The sequence below is a fragment of the Podarcis filfolensis genome (genome assembly GCF_964270895.1).
Source record: "Podarcis filfolensis genome assembly, chromosome: 3".
NCBI lineage: Eukaryota > Metazoa > Chordata > Lepidosauria > Squamata > Lacertidae > Podarcis > Podarcis filfolensis.
The window spans coordinates 48,331,363-48,348,230 of NC_139606.1; the positions used below are offsets into that span (position 1 = coordinate 48,331,363).

At 40.6% G+C, this 16,868-nt stretch overlaps 1 protein-coding gene across 1 annotated transcript in view; it reads right to left on the bottom strand.

Annotated features, from left to right (window-relative positions):
* ASCC3 (activating signal cointegrator 1 complex subunit 3) overlaps window positions 1-16,868 on the bottom strand; it is a 216,673-nt gene that overhangs the window by 183,253 nt on the left and 16,552 nt on the right. The window contains exons 5-7 of the mRNA XM_083608265.1: window positions 7,684-7,804; window positions 6,416-6,623; window positions 2,011-2,152 (exon numbers count right to left, since the gene is read on the bottom strand). Of these exons, the coding sequence (XP_083464391.1) occupies window positions 2,011-2,152; window positions 6,416-6,623; window positions 7,684-7,804 (471 nt within the window). The remainder of the gene's footprint in view (window positions 1-2,010; window positions 2,153-6,415; window positions 6,624-7,683; window positions 7,805-16,868) is intronic.

The window sequence follows — 16,868 nt, forward strand, 5'->3', positions numbered from 1 at the left end:
AGAGTCCGGAAATAACACAGCTAGCATCAAAAAGCACAAAGTAGCAAAAACTAAGCAAAACAAGTTCCTGGAATTCCATGGGGGAAAATCAATCCCATCTCCACTGCAGATTTTAGTGAACTTTAGGGGATTATTTCGGGGTTCTCCAAATAAACAACAACAACAACCCAGTTTTACATGAAGGTTTCAAAGTAAGCCTTCTAGAGGAAAGAGAGAGATCAACAATCTATATAGAACATCAATTAAATCTTTATGGAAATCATGGTAAAGTTGAATCTGTATGCTGTTATTTATTTCATTGCTTCAATTATATTAACTCCAGAGAAAGGCTTCTGTTTGTAATTTGATTTAATCTTGATTAAAGATATTCTCTTGGACAGTAGAAATACAAAGTGAAGTAATTTTCCAAGTGGTAAAAAATGTGTAAGCAGCCCAGAAATTGAGTAAGAGGTTTGGAGAAAGTCATACTGATGATTACAAAAAATATGCATCCGCAAGGTATTTTGTTTCTTGCTGTTTATTTCATGAAATGTATAAACTGCTTGATTGTAAAAAAGCACACCTTCAAAGCGGTTGCAATACATGTTTTAAACGCTTGCATTTTGGGTGGTAGTGACCAGTTAAGCTAACCAGATTTATTAATTCTGTTAGGAAAAGAGATTGAACTACAAAAATTTCATATTACTTAATTCAAGCTACTGGTGGACATGTTCTGTGCCGCAAAGGCAAAGGTACAGAATCAGTAAGCATCTTTCATTAAACTGACCACTACTTTAAAAATATTGCCACAGGCTTATTTATTCACAGAAAAGTCTATTTCAAAGCACAAAGTCCTAGATCACCTGCATGTCCTGTTTCATAGTACCTTCTCTTAGATGGTGCTGAAAGAGGAATTCGGGAAGGAAAAGGCTACCACTTATTACTAACCATGATGGTTTTGTTCCATCACCACTGGCTGATGCTCTACGCCTTTGAATGTCAGTTGCTGCATATCGCATGTGCGAAGTGAACTGTTGTGCTCAGATCCTGCTTACGGGCTTCCCAGAGGCATCTGGTTTGCCACTGTGATAACAGGATGCTGGGATACATGGGCCACTGATCTGATCCAGCTGGGCTGCTCTTGAGCTGTTTTGTGTTCTCTCTCTCTCTCTCTTTCAAACCACATTTGGAGGCACGCTGTAGGTTTCACACTCCCTCATATCCTTCTCTCTCCTCCCCCCACAACTTTCCCCCTGCCCCCCATTGTAATGCCAACAAAATTTCACGGCCAACAAAATTTCTCTACCAACCCTTTAAGCAAGGTTTGCAGATGTGTTTTCAAACTCTACCTAAAAGCCAATCACACCTATATTGAAACACAGATGGTATGGCATGAAATCACATGCGAAATCAAAGGAGAGAAAGTGTGAGCATGGGACACTTCTCCGATCTCTTACCCATGGGTAGGAGGTAGAGAACAGCGCTTGTTTCAAATTAACATGGAGCTCTAAATCCAAAGGCTGGATTTGGAGGACGAATGCATTCTGCACTGTTTCAGCTGGGAAAGACTTGAAATGCTGTAACCTGAGAGCCACCAAAACCAGCTCCACTCAGGAACAACTTTAATTCACAACCATAATGTGAAAGCTTGTAGCAATGTCTTTAACTGCTGGGTGGTCCATTGTATATATAATCCCACCAATAGTCCTTAAAAGGATTGTTCCACTTTCAATATTCCAAGAAATACAGCTGAGTATGGCAGAGGCTGCCAAGACCTCAAAACCACTTTAGTGGAACTAATGGCAATGAATTCAGCAGGATCTCTCTGGAATAAGTGACTTCTGGCTGTCACCAAGATTACCAAACATGCAAGTGTTAATTGAGTAGGGGGAAATATTATTAAATCAACGTGAAGACAAATTACTGCCTCCTTTGAGCGGAAAATGTGTTTCTTTTTAATATATAAATGGTTTTAAACAAGTTTCACACTTCCTCAAATGCAGAATTTAGAAACAAACACCCAAAGCATACCTTTGATCCTCCAATAAATGCTGAGGTTCTCCTAGCTTCAGCTTGAGAGTCGTAAACGTGAGGGTAATGAATTTTTTCAAATTCTGTGTCTCGCTGTCTGCCCAGCACTGGCGCTGTACGGGCGTTCAAAAGCGCTTGTTCTCTGTAATCACAAAATAAACCACATTATAATCAAGAGGTTATATTACGCAAACTCAGCAAAACATTTACGTGTATTACAGTTGTTAGAAACACCTTTTACTTGAGCAAACCTGTATTATAAAATGAATGAACCTCCTATTGAAACACACAGGAACTATGAAATTTCTCTCAGTTGCTTTTTAATTCAGTAAACATATCAATATAGAATAACTTTTCACAGCCTGTTTGGGAGTGTTTTTTTAATTATCTACTGGTTTTCCATCTTTCCTTTTTCTTTTTAAGTAGGTATACTGCCTGAAGTTTCATTTAAATTTGGCTTTCTACAAAGGAGACTAACACCCAAAGCTGGCTGCTTAGGCGAATTCACATGGAACCTTCCTCCCACCATGCAAATTCAGCTTCAAAATAAATATTCGAAAGAGAACAAGTGTGACCTGAAACAAAATGTTACAGTAGGTAGGACTAGCAGCCATTCATGCCCTCCTGCAGGATACACCATTCCATTTCCCCTCTTGTTTTTTGTTCCTGCCCCCCCCCCCGCATCAGCCAGCATTCCATGCCGATTGGTGGTTCACTCCTGGTATACCAGACGAAGGTGCAACAGTTCCCAATAACATTTTTTTTAATGTTGACTCTGACAAATCACAAAAAAGCCAGTCGGGAGGACTGCAAGAAACTTGGGCCAATTCATACACTGAGCAGCTTTTATAGATGGGAGAAGAAGATTGACAATAAAACTTTACTGGGGAGAAAGATGGAGTCCTATCACTCATATAGCATCTAAGCTAAAATATTACTTGCACCAAAATACTGATGAGTAAAAAGTAAGCAAAGTGTAATATGCTAAACCCAACACTGTGCAAGGAGAGGAGTTGTGGAAAAGAAGATTGTAAAATGCGGGTCAAATCAAGAGCTCTCTCTTCAGGAAGTAATGAATGGTGCTCTTCTTAATTAAGGAGGTGATCAAAGGGTGAATAGCCCAGAAATTTCCACTGGATGGGTACATACAAGGGTGGAAAAAATGTTGAAGGGGCAAGGGAAGTAGAAAAAACAATGGAAAGAAGAAAAAGCTTTTGGCTTTATTATTACACACCTTACTGTTCCCTGACGAGTCTCTAATTGTAGCCCAACCTTCACTGCTTCCCAACACCTTTCTCCTTCACTTCCTCCACTGTATTTCCTCACCTTCTCTCACTACCTCATCTTTCTTGTACACTTTATATTCTCCACTTGTACAGAGTAAAGGACGCAGACTGCCCATTAAAGGATATGCCCCACTTGCTTTCTGGCATACGCAGGAAGCCTGGCAACATCTTTTAAAGAGGGGAGGAGGTTCTTCCTTCAACAGAGAAAAGGGAGCTGGCAAGGGTAACCGCTGTTCCACTCACAGCTGGACTGGAGGGAAGCTCAGGTGATTTTCAAGCAAGAGGCAGGCCTAGCTTAAACAAGGAAGAGAGTGCAGCTGTGTTCTGACAGCCAGCTAGCATCTCTCGCCAGCAAGCAAACGTTAGTGGCTAAGGACAGTCCTCTGCCACCAGAGATATCCCCCAGCAGCCCAGTGGTGCAAGCCTTAAAATGGGATGGTTCTAACAAATATAGGGGCAAAGTGAGGGCCATTCTATCTCCCATTCCTTTCTGCACTGATGCAAAGTCTTTACTATTGGAAGGGATCATCCACTCTTTCTTACCACTCTTGCTTCCGCTGATGTACCTGTCTAAATACATCCTATTTTAGAAATAAACAAATATTGTTATCAAGCTTTCTGCACGCCCCACTCCCCATCCATAATACAATGGCAATGTGAAAAAGGACTAATCTAATGATGAGACAGATGGTTTTAATACAATGAACAGAGACCTTATATGTTTTAAACTAAATGGACAGTACTCAAATATGATAGGGTGCCTTTTGCATCTTTACCTCTAACCTGTGTTAGGCAGATCACTGCTCTTTTGTTTCATACCAAAAATAATCTGTAGTTGTAATAAAACATGCCCTGAAGGGACTTCCGGGTTAGCGCCTCCGGCTATGGCGGAATTCCTCTGATCGGGAGGAATCCGCTCCGTGGAAATCTGGGTCTGGCCGCCACGGCGAAGGAGGAGACCCACCAAAAATCACAGGCGGGAGAAGCCTGTGGACGTGGGATTCGGCTGGCACCTTTAGCGCCTCCCCTACTCGCGGGGAAACCCGGTTTCGGGGATCCAGAGCGACGTGGGGTGAGTGGCGCGGTGCTTCGAATTGACTGCTTCTTTCACGGAGTGAAGCCGCATTGCTGTTGCCGGAGAGCGCTGACTTTTTCCTGTGGACAATTGGACTTTAAACAACTACCCGTGAGTAGAACGGAAAATTGGATCTTTAAACATCATAATTTGGCATCGAAACGGGAAGGTTTCAAACAGGAAGTCCGCCTTCCTCTTTTGTAAATAGATTGAAGCAAAGACGCTGCAAGCTAAAGTCTCGGAAAGTCTATTGTAAAGGAGTAAATTTCCATCGGTTAAAATTATTAAACCCCCCTTGGAAGCAGGGGAAGAGGGGAAAAATTTTGGACCTAGTAAGCCTGCAGGAGAGAGTGATGAAAATCAAATTACCACCGCTCTGAACCTGGAAACGGGCTGCCAGTAAGATTGACGTCTTGGGAGAGTTCATTGACTGTGAACAGAACGTATGTTGACAGCTGGCTAAATAAGAGAAATATATTGTTTCCATTGTCCTTTTCTGCGTTTAAAAAGGAGGAAAAGTAACTGAAAATTGAAACTAATTTTATTGCTTAAACTGTGCTTGAAAGGATTGATACAAGTGGAGACTGTTTCCCTCTAGAGGGAGCTTTTGAAACTGTTACAAGAGTGGAGCTGGGGAATCTCCAGCTGCAACATAAGAAATTGTGAGAATCAGGGATTGACCTTGGACCATTTAAGAATGTCGACAGAAGAAGCTTTAGTGACTGTACTATGTAAGATAAGCTATTCGCTGGAACAGCTCCACAAGAAGACGGATGTTATGACTACTAAAATTGATAACTTGGGACAAAAAGTGATTAGTTTGGGACAAAAAGTGAACATCAATACAGAAATTATTCAGGATTTGACACAGTAATCTACTTTGACAGGACAAATTGGGGAGAAGACGAAGGAGAAAGTTGTTGTTGTTGAACCTAAAATAATACAAGTGGGAGCATCAGCCTTACAGAGGCAAATTGAGGACTATAAGTTGAGGCCTTTTATGATTGAATATAGAAAAAGTCAGCCTTTGAGGATCGGAGCTCTGCTTGGACTGGAGAAGGAAAGTTGGATAGATCCCTTCATGCAGGGATTTATTGACTGTTGGGACCTGGATTTGGGTCAGGAGGTGATTGGAGTTGCGGGGGCTTTCGGATTTGGAGGAATTTTGAAACATGTCCTGAAATATTATATGGACCTTAGTTTTAACTATGGAGAGCTGGCTGATCTGTCGAGAAGGAATAAAAGCATTGTTAGGCCGGAGTTTCCCCGAGATCTACTCTTCAGCATCAAGGAATATGAAGAAGACCTGCAGAAGGGACTTGAAAAGAGTTAAGAGCCTCGGACAGAAGATCTCCAGGTTGATGAACTATATGGATTTGACGGAAATGACTGGCAGAATCCGAGACCAGGGAGAAGAGATGGTGGAAAAAGATTGGAAAAGTTTAAAGTTTATATATAGAAATATTGTAAAATTAATGAGTGTTAGAAAAATGTTGGAATGAAATTTTATGGCTTTAGTAGAAATGTGATAAGGAGTTAAGCATAAATAAGTACTTTAGCATTAATGGAAAATAAGGTTAAAAATATGTTAAGATATTTATATGACAAAAAATAGAGAAAGATGGAAAGGAATTGCTGAAACAATTAACAGAAGTGGAATACAAAAAGGGAGGTGAGAAGAGGTTGATGAAACAAGGGAATGAAAGATAGAGTATTGAAATGGTATGATGTATGTTTTTAAATTGTTGCTGTTTTGTTTAGTTTAGTTTAATGTGTTAAGGTTGTGTTTTGTATTGTTTATATATTGTATTGTATTGTTTTTTCCCCTCTCTTTTGTTTTTTCTTTTTGTCTTTTTTCTTCTCTTTTTTTCTTGTAAGGTTCTAAAAGTAATAAATATTATTTAAAAAAATAAAAATAAAAAATAAAACATGCCCTGAAGGTCAGGTCTATCTAATCCCTAAAGATGCACTAAGAGAGAACAAATGCTTACTATACATTAAAAGTTAACAAGAACAGCATTTTTCCACTGATGGCATTTATTACCTTTGACTGCGGAGCTCTTTGGGATCAAAGCACATTCCTCCATCGAGAAAAACGTCTCCATCTTCCCCAGTTCGTTTTTCTCGCCGGGCATTCCGCTTTTCTTCACGGCGACATAGTTTCATTAACTGCTTCTCTTGTTCAGACTGAATTGTTACTTGACAGCCATAGTTGGGCTTAGTGTTTTCTCCAGCAAGCTTCCTGCACTGTTCTGCAACATGGAAAAGGGTACAGCTATTTGTAGCATCATGCTGTCTGCAATGTGAGTTTTTAGCAAAGTTATTAAATTTCTAAGTAGCCTGGAACATTATTTTTAAAAGTTTGGGGGGGGGGAGCTTTCTTTCGAGAATGCTTTTAGATTTCCAAAATATTGTTAGGTTACTTGACACATTCTGAAACATTCGGTTCACCTCCCCTACTGGGTAATAATTAGCAGTGGGATAAGGAAGGAAGTGGATACAGTATAACCAGCTTGCTTTCCACAACACATTCAACCTCATTTGAATGATTGAATCTTAGCTTAATAAACTGAGATAAGAACAAGCCTTTTGGCTGCATACACAGCCCCTTCACTCATTCATTTACAGGAGTCATCAAACTAATCAGCAAGGCTTCCTATTCCTAGTTTAATTGAAACTAGGAAACTATGATTAATAGCTTCAGAATAAACTAGGAAATTAAGACAACCATGGTTTAATATCTTGGCTGTTGTTGTTGTTGTATATTTCTTTATACCCCACCTTTCCCCCTCAAAGTCAGTTCCCAATAGCCCATTCCAAAGCTTGACAATAATAGTTTCTCTATTTCTTTCAAACCATTAAAACTATAGTTACAGGAAGACTTTCTAGTTTTCAGGCTCATGCAAGGGGAGAAGATCCCCATCATGTTTCAACCTATTAAGCTGAGATGTGATTGTGTGTACTCTCCCTCACTATGAAACTATATACCCTTAACTGTGGAGTTACAGCAAACCCACTAATAATGGCAGACCTTCAGACAAGTTTTTTTTTTTTAATTTACTAAAACTATGAACTTGGAAAAGGGGAAAAACTGAAGAATAAATTTGTGATCTCAAGTTATTGTATTCAGCTTTTCAAATTAGAAAATGTGTTTATTTTTTAAAAAAAAATACACACTAAAATAAGTTATTTTTGGATGTCTGCCATCCATACCCATGACCACCTCTTTCCCCTGTGTGAGTGGTGTTGCTAAGTTTTGAACCAAGAATTAAGCCATGCAACTAGTAAAACCCCTGTGTGCTATTACTTTACCTTGCAGAGCCTGCAGCTTATAATCATTTGGTCCCGACAAAGATCTCTCCACAATTGTTGATCTGTTCTGCAGGAGTTTCTCTATCAGTTCAAATCCCTCAGGTCCTAGCAGCTCAAACAACTAAAGAAATGGAAGGAAAAGCCATTGTCTTAGTATTATCAATTATTGGATGAAATATACTTTACAGAATTGTACTTGTTCACAACTTCCAGGCACTAAGCTGTGATCAAGAATGCTAAGAACATGTGGAGCTCCCACAACCCATTATCACACATGCTGCTGCTATGTGTGGAGGATACTTCCATAGCTATGTTGAAGGATGCCCCCCAAGAGCTGATTTTCAGGAGTGAAAGTTTCTGTCCGTTTACACAAATAGATTCAACACGCTATCAAGCAGCAAGCATGCAGATGGCGGCTGCTCTCAGCACTGACAAAACTGACTGCTTACGAGGGATATTATGCAGAATCCAATCCAAAAGATGATTCACACATGGAAGCCCAAGTTCACACTAGTTTTCTGATTAGTGCTGGGAGATGAGTCCAGATCAATCAAGGCATTAAAAAAAAGAGACTTTCTTGACACAATATCAGTTCTGTTGGCAGTACAGTTGATCTGTAATGTATAAATCGTAATCCAGACTTAATGAGCAGCACACACACACTGCTTCCCAGTATAGCTAAATGCATAAGGCCAGATTCAGAGTTGAACCCCATTTACTACACATTCCTGCAGGTAAAGAGTGGATAATTTTTCACCAATCCCGCCACCCCAAATGTTCTGCAGAGGATTGACAAAACCTCCAGAAAGCTGTAGAAAGTGGAACAGGGGGAAGGTAGGGAGGAAACCAGTGAAAATCACCTCCCTTTTCTGACCACAGGAGCACTCAACAAGCAGAGCAGGGGTCTTTGTAGAATGGAAATTCCACTAGCAAATGGCAGCAGACCTTTGCGGAGGGTGGTTGTGATGTCCAGATATAACACATCAGCTTCCACATAAAACATTACAAAATGGCTGGAGACTACTAGGAAATCCCCCCCCCCCCCCTTGGAGACCATGCACATGTCCCATAGGGTCAGCCAACAACCCCTCTCAGTTAAATCAGGCTATTCATATGGAAGTAGTGGTAATTGATCCCTGGTAACAAGTCAACTGATCTGACGGAAGTAGAGCATGAGACTCTTTCCCAGAATTGTGGGTTTGAACCCAAAATTGGGCAAAATAGTGAGTTGAACTACATTATCCTCGTGGTCCCTTCCAACTCTACAATTTTTGATTCTACTTATAAGCTGAGGGTTGCCAAACATATACATTTGGCACATTCATACTTAATACGTTAAATTTACACCTAAAAAAGGAAACATAAAGGTTTCCTTTACCTTTTCCATTACTGACACTGCCTTTTCACACATAAAAGGACACATATGGATCAGGCTTTCACAAATGAAGTGATTGTTCCAATACGGCAAAGTTGCCACAGCCTTCACTCCTTTTACACAAACAGAGGCATGGAAATCCTTTGTGCAACATGTCAGAAAATGTATGATTAACATTAATTAAGATTGTTAAGCTGTGATACTCCACTATCAAAACTCCAATGAATCACAGTAATCTTGTGAACTACGCATTTCAAAATGAAGCAACCCTCCCAGTAAAGCTGTAATTATTAGTAGTACCATGACACTATTTTGATAAGTTTAGAATGAAGTGACATAGGTAGAATCATTTTCAGAAACAAGAGAAATTATTGCCTTTATACTGCATCGCCTGTATACTGAACACCATTGGATATTATTCCTTCCATGGCATATGAAAATCACCTTCCTGGCCACAGGCAGATGTCTAGATCAGGAAAAGCCAATTCAGCAGCCGCCATATGCTATTCAGACTTCCAACTTCCATCTGCCCTAGCCAGCGTGGTCAAGTGCCAAATGTAACATCTGGAGGGTGCTACATTGGCTATCCCTCGTCTAGAGCAACTGTATTTTATATAAGAAAATATATCAGGATCCAAAGCACAGCATGCTCAAAAAAATCTTTGAGCTTTTATTTTTCAAACAGCAACCAGCAAGCCACTTTTGAGACCCTGGGGGCTTTAAAAAGCAGCTTCTCATCATATGGCAGGAAAGTCTGCTGGGAAAAAAAAAAGACAAGGAAAAGTGTACCTAAAGCAGATCTTTGGATCTCAGCCACTGTATCTGCATCCATTTTCATCAGTTCTAGCAAACCACTAAAAGACTGAAATTCCCAACCCCATTTGCTACTAAGTAACGTGTGGAGATCTGCCAGTTGATACAGGTCTATATGGCCACATGTGAGATGGGAAGGTGTGGTGGAATGCTACATGAGGAAGACAACACAAAACAGGGTCCAGAATAAGTGGTGCATGTCCAGACTCAGTCATATGTGCCAAAAGATTTCTACGAAGCTTTAAGATTACATGACACATGTCCGCATCCTATGCTGCCAATTCCAACCTGTTTGTGTAAGGTTGTTTGAACCGCAAGATGATCAAATGCTCCTTTGGAAACTGCTACATATAATTACTAAGAAATTCGGATGGAAGAGATTCGAGGAAGTCAAATACTATGTTTATGAAGATGGATGGTACCTAATTTTAATTAATTAAGTGGTAATATGTTGTATGTATCTTTTTTCTTTTTTCCTCCTATTTTTTGTTTGTCTTTATTATTGTTAATTTCTTCTTTTTTAATATGTTTATCTACTGAAAATAATAAATATTGGGGGGGGGATGATCACATGCTCCTTAGACATATGAGATGTTTGGACCCCTGTCAACTTTGCCAGCAGATATAACATACCATAGCTGTATTTGTGACACTGTCCAACAATGAACTATTAAAACCATTAAAGACCACCCCCATTAGATCTCCCATGTGTCTTCAACACATGAATGAAAATACCAAAAGGAGACACTTCATGTCTGAGGGGGGAAGCTCGACTTCTTCTCGGTCCACACAAGTCAACAATGAAACTGCAGTTGTGAAGGATTGAGATTATGTTGAACTATGTCGTTACTGATATCAACACACTCCAGTTCAACAGTGCACGTGCACCAAAACTGAAGTAAAATGGATAAAACCAAACATAGCCTTCATTGCACAGATTATTAATAGATACTTTTTCCTCCATAAAAAACCAAAACAAAACTCAGTTTTGCTATTAATATTAACTTTGGGGGACTTACAGATATAGCTTATCAACTTTAAAAAATCTTCTACTTATTTTTGCGAAAAATTGTCAGTTTTCAAGACCCTAATTTTAGTGTCCGTTTTGTTATAAACGCCATTTCAGAAGAAACCAATTGATTATACAGTGGATCAGAAGCTTTGCTCATGGTAGGACAAAAAGCAGCTGCAATACGAATGCTCCGAGTAAACCTTTGGTTCTGTTTCAACTAGGAAGAAAGGCAGCAGCTGGAAGGCATTTGGGAACATTGCATGTTGATTCATCTAGAGGGAGAGAAAGGGCACCAGCTAATATCTAGAAACTAAGCTTTGGATGCTATTGGAGAGCAGCTTGCCAGCAGGGAGCAGAGGTGGGCTGCAGAGTAAGATCTGGAAGCATCTGCTTTGGGACAATTAAAACCCAATTTCCCCACTGTTATAAACAACAGCGCATGCTAGAGTTTCATACATTTTTCTGCTATTAGAAAAAAAAACACAGTACAGAGGCATGTACTAAAACAATTTGCGTTCTATGTAACGTAAATAAATGATACATTCCTACCAGCATTTATTTCTTTACTTGATGATGTTGATCTACATTAAACCCAATTCCAGAAGCTTAGAATACTAAATGTAAATTATAAAGCAGATTAAAAGTAGGTTAAAGTAAAAAACAGCCATGGAGCATTGAAATTCCTTATGAGTTTTGCCAATCTGTGCTCTTTATGAACTCCCATCCCCCTGCAACAGACTCCAACCTACACTTCCTCCTGGCCTTGCCTGCTAGCTCTCAGGGTTAATCAAATTCAAATGTGTGATCTCTTCCTAAATTGAAAAGGCAAGGAGACATCTTTAAAGGCCCTTGGGCTGTTAAGTCTTGAACTTGGCCCCATCAGTCTCAGAAGAAGGGTATGTAATATGGAGAATCTGTTAACACACAAACTTCCCTATAGAAGATCTAGCTCAGCCTTCCCCAGCCTGTTGCCCTCAAGGTGTCTTGGACTACCATCAGCAAATGACAGTTGTAGTCCAAAACATTTGGAAGTAGCGCCATAATTCTCCACCTAAATTAGCCAACTGGCAACAAACATTGCCACAACCACACTAGATCCAACAGATGGACACGATCTCTTTGTAGCTATGCAGTAAAATACACAATATATTTCTATCTATTCCTAAGCTAATCTTACTCTAAATCTCTAAATCTTCCAAATCTTACTCTAATCTAAATCTTATTCTAATCTATTCCTATTCATTAGCATCCCATCTTTACTGTATAGTGGCATCTTTACTGTATAGTGGCATGACTATTTAGCTATTGTTACTTACTGAGAATGTCCTCATTAGCATTCTTGTACTTGAGTTTGCTCCCAGAGTCCACTCCTAAGTCCATGAAAGCTTACCCTATGAAATCTAAAGACAGGGTAAAGGTAAAGGTAAAGGGACCCCTGGACCATTAGGTCCAGTTGCGGACGACTCTGGGGTTGCGGCGCTCATCTCGCTTTATTGGCTGAGGGAGCCGGTGTACAGCTTCCGGGTCATGTGGCCAGCCTGACTAAGCCGCTTCTGGCGAACCAGAGCAGCGCACAGAAACGCCGTTTACCTTCCCGCCAGAGCGGTAGCTATTTATCTACTTGCACTTTGATGTGCTTTCGAACTGCTAGGTTGGCAGGAGCAGGGACTGAGCAACGGGAGCTCACCCCGTCGCGGGGATTCGAACCGCCGACCTTCTGATCGGCAAGCCCTAGGTTCTGTGGCTTAACCCATAGCGCCACCCGCGTCCCAGCTACCATTAACAGGACTATAAATTACTATGAGGCTTTTGCCCTGTGTTTTTCTTTTAAAAAATACAAACATTATGTAGATATCATTGCCGTAAATCTGTATTTATTTGAGTTTTCAATCTTCCCTATCCTCGATGGTGTGATGAAAGAACACAAAAAAGAAAACAAAAGCATTTAAAACTCTTGAAACAGATTGAGTTGGCTGCAAAGTAAGTGAGTCATGACCAAGCATGACTAACGTGTTCTCAATCCAAACCACAGTTCCAATTAAGAACTCATCAACTTAATGGGATTAGTAGAGAATACCCCCAATAAAGCATGAATCTTTATTAAGCATGAATCTCTTAAGAATCTTCTTATCACATCTATTCAATGGGCCACGATTCATCCCATCTGCAACAGGAAAATAAAGAAAGTGGCCTAACAAAATTCTTGTAAACAGCAATAGGATACTCTCTATGCCAACACACTATATCCAATTATCAGCAACACATCTTTAATGAACATTCTTCCCCCATACCCAAAAAGTCCTACCCCAGCAAATAAATCTATCTGTAGTAAAATCAGTGCACTATTTAGGCAGTAATTCAGAAGATAGTTATCCATGAAGATGTTCTGGTTCTTCAGTTTATCTGAAAAACAGAGTAATTTATCGCAACAAGGCAAGGAAACTTAAAAGAATTCAATGTCTTCCCTTTAGTGCTGAATATACAAAACAGCCCATAGATCTCATTTGGGTTTAAACCTTTAGGTCTGTGAAAAATTTGTCTGACAAAAATTTGTGCCCGTGAAACACACTTTCTCTGCACATGCACGTTAAGCTTAAAATGCCAAAGAACCGCACAGCACCTCAAACACTTCAAAGGGAAAAAAATCTAATAATAAAAGTACCTTAAACTATTAAGAGAGGCACTAATAAACAAAAACGGAGAAATCACCTGAAGGAGCGTCTCCACCCCCATCGTTCTGCCCGGACGCTGAGGTCCAGCGCCGAGGGCCTTCTGGCGGTTCCCTCATTGCGAGAAGTAAAGCTACAGGGAACCAGGCAGAGGGCCTTCTCGGTAGTGGCGCCTGCCCTGTGGAACGCCCTCCCATCAGATGTCAAAGCGATAAATAACTACCTGACATTCAGAAGACATCTTAAGGCAGCCCTATTCAGGGAAGTTTTTAATGTGTGATATTTTAGTGTATTTTTGGTTTCTATGGAAGCCGCCAGAGTGGCTAGGAAAACCCAGCCAAATGGGCGGGGTACAAATAATAAATTATTATTATTATTATTATTATTATTATTATTATTATTTAGATATAGCCCACTATTTTTAAAGTGGACATTAGTTACATTCAACCGAAGCAGTTGGAGCACCAGTTCCCAAACTTTTTTTGGACACCCCCCCATGAGTCCCATAAACTCAGGGGCAAGGTTTACCTCGCATGGACCGGTTCACTCCAGTGGAGATCCCTCTGTGGCTGGATTGTGTGTGCCTGCGCCTGCAATTTCCAGCATCTGTGCAGACACGATTTCCAGCGTCTGTGCAGACACAATTTTCATTGTCTGTGCATGCGCAGACGCGATTTCCGACACCACGGAAGCGAGTCCCTGTGCCACGCTGCACCGGTTTAGCGCAGCCGCGGGGACTCACCAAGAGGGTGGCTTTGTTCAGGGGCAGCTCATGGGCTGCTTAAATGACTCCCATGAGCCACTTGTAGCCCATGGGCTGCTTAAATGACTCCCATGAGCCACTTGTAGCCCATGGGCCTTAGGTTGCCTACCCCTGCATAAACTCATCCCCAGCACTCTCTACCCTACTCAATAAAAAAGCATTACTCAAATTAGCAGTTTGCATGACCCACCAAGAAAGATAATAGCGCAATAATATTCAAAACAGTAACAATTAATTGTGCATTTATTCAAAATTCAATTTGAATTAAATCATGCTCTGCATAGATCCACTAAAACAAACAAACTTAACTTGTCCACTGATTTCAGCATGTCTATTTCTGAGTTAGCCAGATATAACCCAACATATACAATTTTACGAAAAGGGCTAGGTACCAAAATCTTGTTGCACAAAGGTTACCATGTTTATATACAGTCGCTGTTAGCTGATGGTGCAAATTTTTCTGGTTAATTTCAGTAACAAATGAGATTCTGGCATACTAAAAAGACATGTGACCCAAAAGTTGCCAGATATATAGAGCTAAATAAATAAAGAAAACTAACGCTCTTATATCTCAATAATTTCAGTGAAAAATGAGTATACTCAGTTCTGGGCAGGACAGAAGCCATTGTTGTTTATACTATATTTACTGTGGTGGTACAAAGTTCCATTGTCATAGGCAATATACAGATACAAAACGAGGATGTTTTCTGTTTATAGTATTTGTAAGCTCAACTTGGCAAACCAAACAAATGTAGAAACAGCAGGATACAGAAATTAAATCGAGAGGAAACAATTATACAACATTCAACAGTGAAAGAGACAACCCCAGCTTATGTATGGATGCCATCACAGTAAGGGAAGTTCTGGCAGCGTGCTGTCTCCCAGCATGAGGGCAAAATATGAAGGTGTTTTCAGCTACTTAAAGTAAGCAAGTACTTGGGAACTCTACTGGATATCAACACAACAGGAAAGATAGCAAAAGCCAAGAAAGGGCTTAAAAGCTGTTTGTGCTTAATACTGTCAAGAATGGGTAACTAGTGGAGGATTCCCAGAAGGTCAGTCACACTGTAAAGCAGAGATAGCCAACATGGTGCCCTCCAGATGTGGTTGCGTTCCAACTCTAATCAATCCCAGCTAGCATGGCTCATGGTTAGGGATGCTGGATTTATTCTCCAATAACATCTGGAGGTACCACATTAGCTAGCCTGCTGGAGCATCTTGAAGCAGCAGCAAATAAGATGGGATCCACTAAGAATGAACAGAAAAGATGAGAGGAGCCCCTTCACTTGTGAAAAGCTATTCAACATGATTTCTTCTTACAAGGAAAAAGCGAGCGCCAAGTTACATGCAGCACCAAATCATATGTAATCTTTCCCTGGGGACTTGAAAACACCCCCACACAATGTTATTCCGTAAACTGATTTAACAAAAAGCAACAGGACCAGAGGGAGGGGGGAATGTCGGGGTGATTTTCAGCAATTGGAGAAAGAAAAACACAGGGGAAAGGGTTTTTAAGCTCCTCACCCTGCCATGAGTGTTCTGAGACACATTGTGGCAATCTCTCTGACTGCAGTTTGGGACACAAACACACCCTCACAGGACAACACTACAAGCAACATGCATATTACAAGTACAGTGGTACCTCGGGTTACATATGCTTCAGGTTACATACGCTTCAGGTTACAGACTCTGCTAACCCAGAAATAGTGCTTCAGGTTAAGAACTTTGCTTCAGGATGAGAACAGAAATCGTGCTCTGGTGGCGTGGCAGCAGCAGGAAGCCCCATTAGCTAAAGTGGTGCTTCAGGTTAAGAACAGTTTCAGGTTAAGTACAGACCTCTGGAACGAATTAAATACTTAATCCGAGGTACCACTGTAGTCTGGTACCAAGAGCAGATACAGAAGGAAATAAAGATTTGAAAGAAGTTTTTATTTTTGAATGGAATTCTTTTACCAGTATGTTAACGAGTTCCAGCAGAGGGAGCTATGGTAACATGCCTGTAATTTGGAAAGGAACCAATTCAATGAAAGGAAGTACGGTAACAGAATGGTGGGAGACTCCAATTCAAACTACACATCCCCAAACCACATATGTGACCCTCAAGGTCCTAGAGGGTTTAGGAAAGTGCATTTGAAATCAGACGGTACATTCCTAAAAACATAAAGACCACGGACAAAACAAAGCAATTAAATACATTAGTAGCAGAAGATTGTCTAGACCAGAATTCCTCAACCTTGGCCCTCCAGATGTTTTTGGCCTACAACTCCCATGATTCCTAGCTAGCAGAACCAGTGGTTAGGGATGATGGGAATTGTAGTCTCAAAACATCTGGAGGGCTGAGGTTGAGGAAGCCTGGTCTAGACTCTAGAGAGGTGGTCTGGACCCTTGAATGACAAGGGAGTCACCTATATGTTTTGGGGTCTGAAGTGGCAGTCACAGACGAGCAACAAGACCTTGGGGTCATAGTGGACAGCTCAATGAAGATGTCAACTCAATGCGCTGTAGCTGTGTAAAAGGCAAATTCCATGCTAAGGACCATTAGGAAAGCAACCA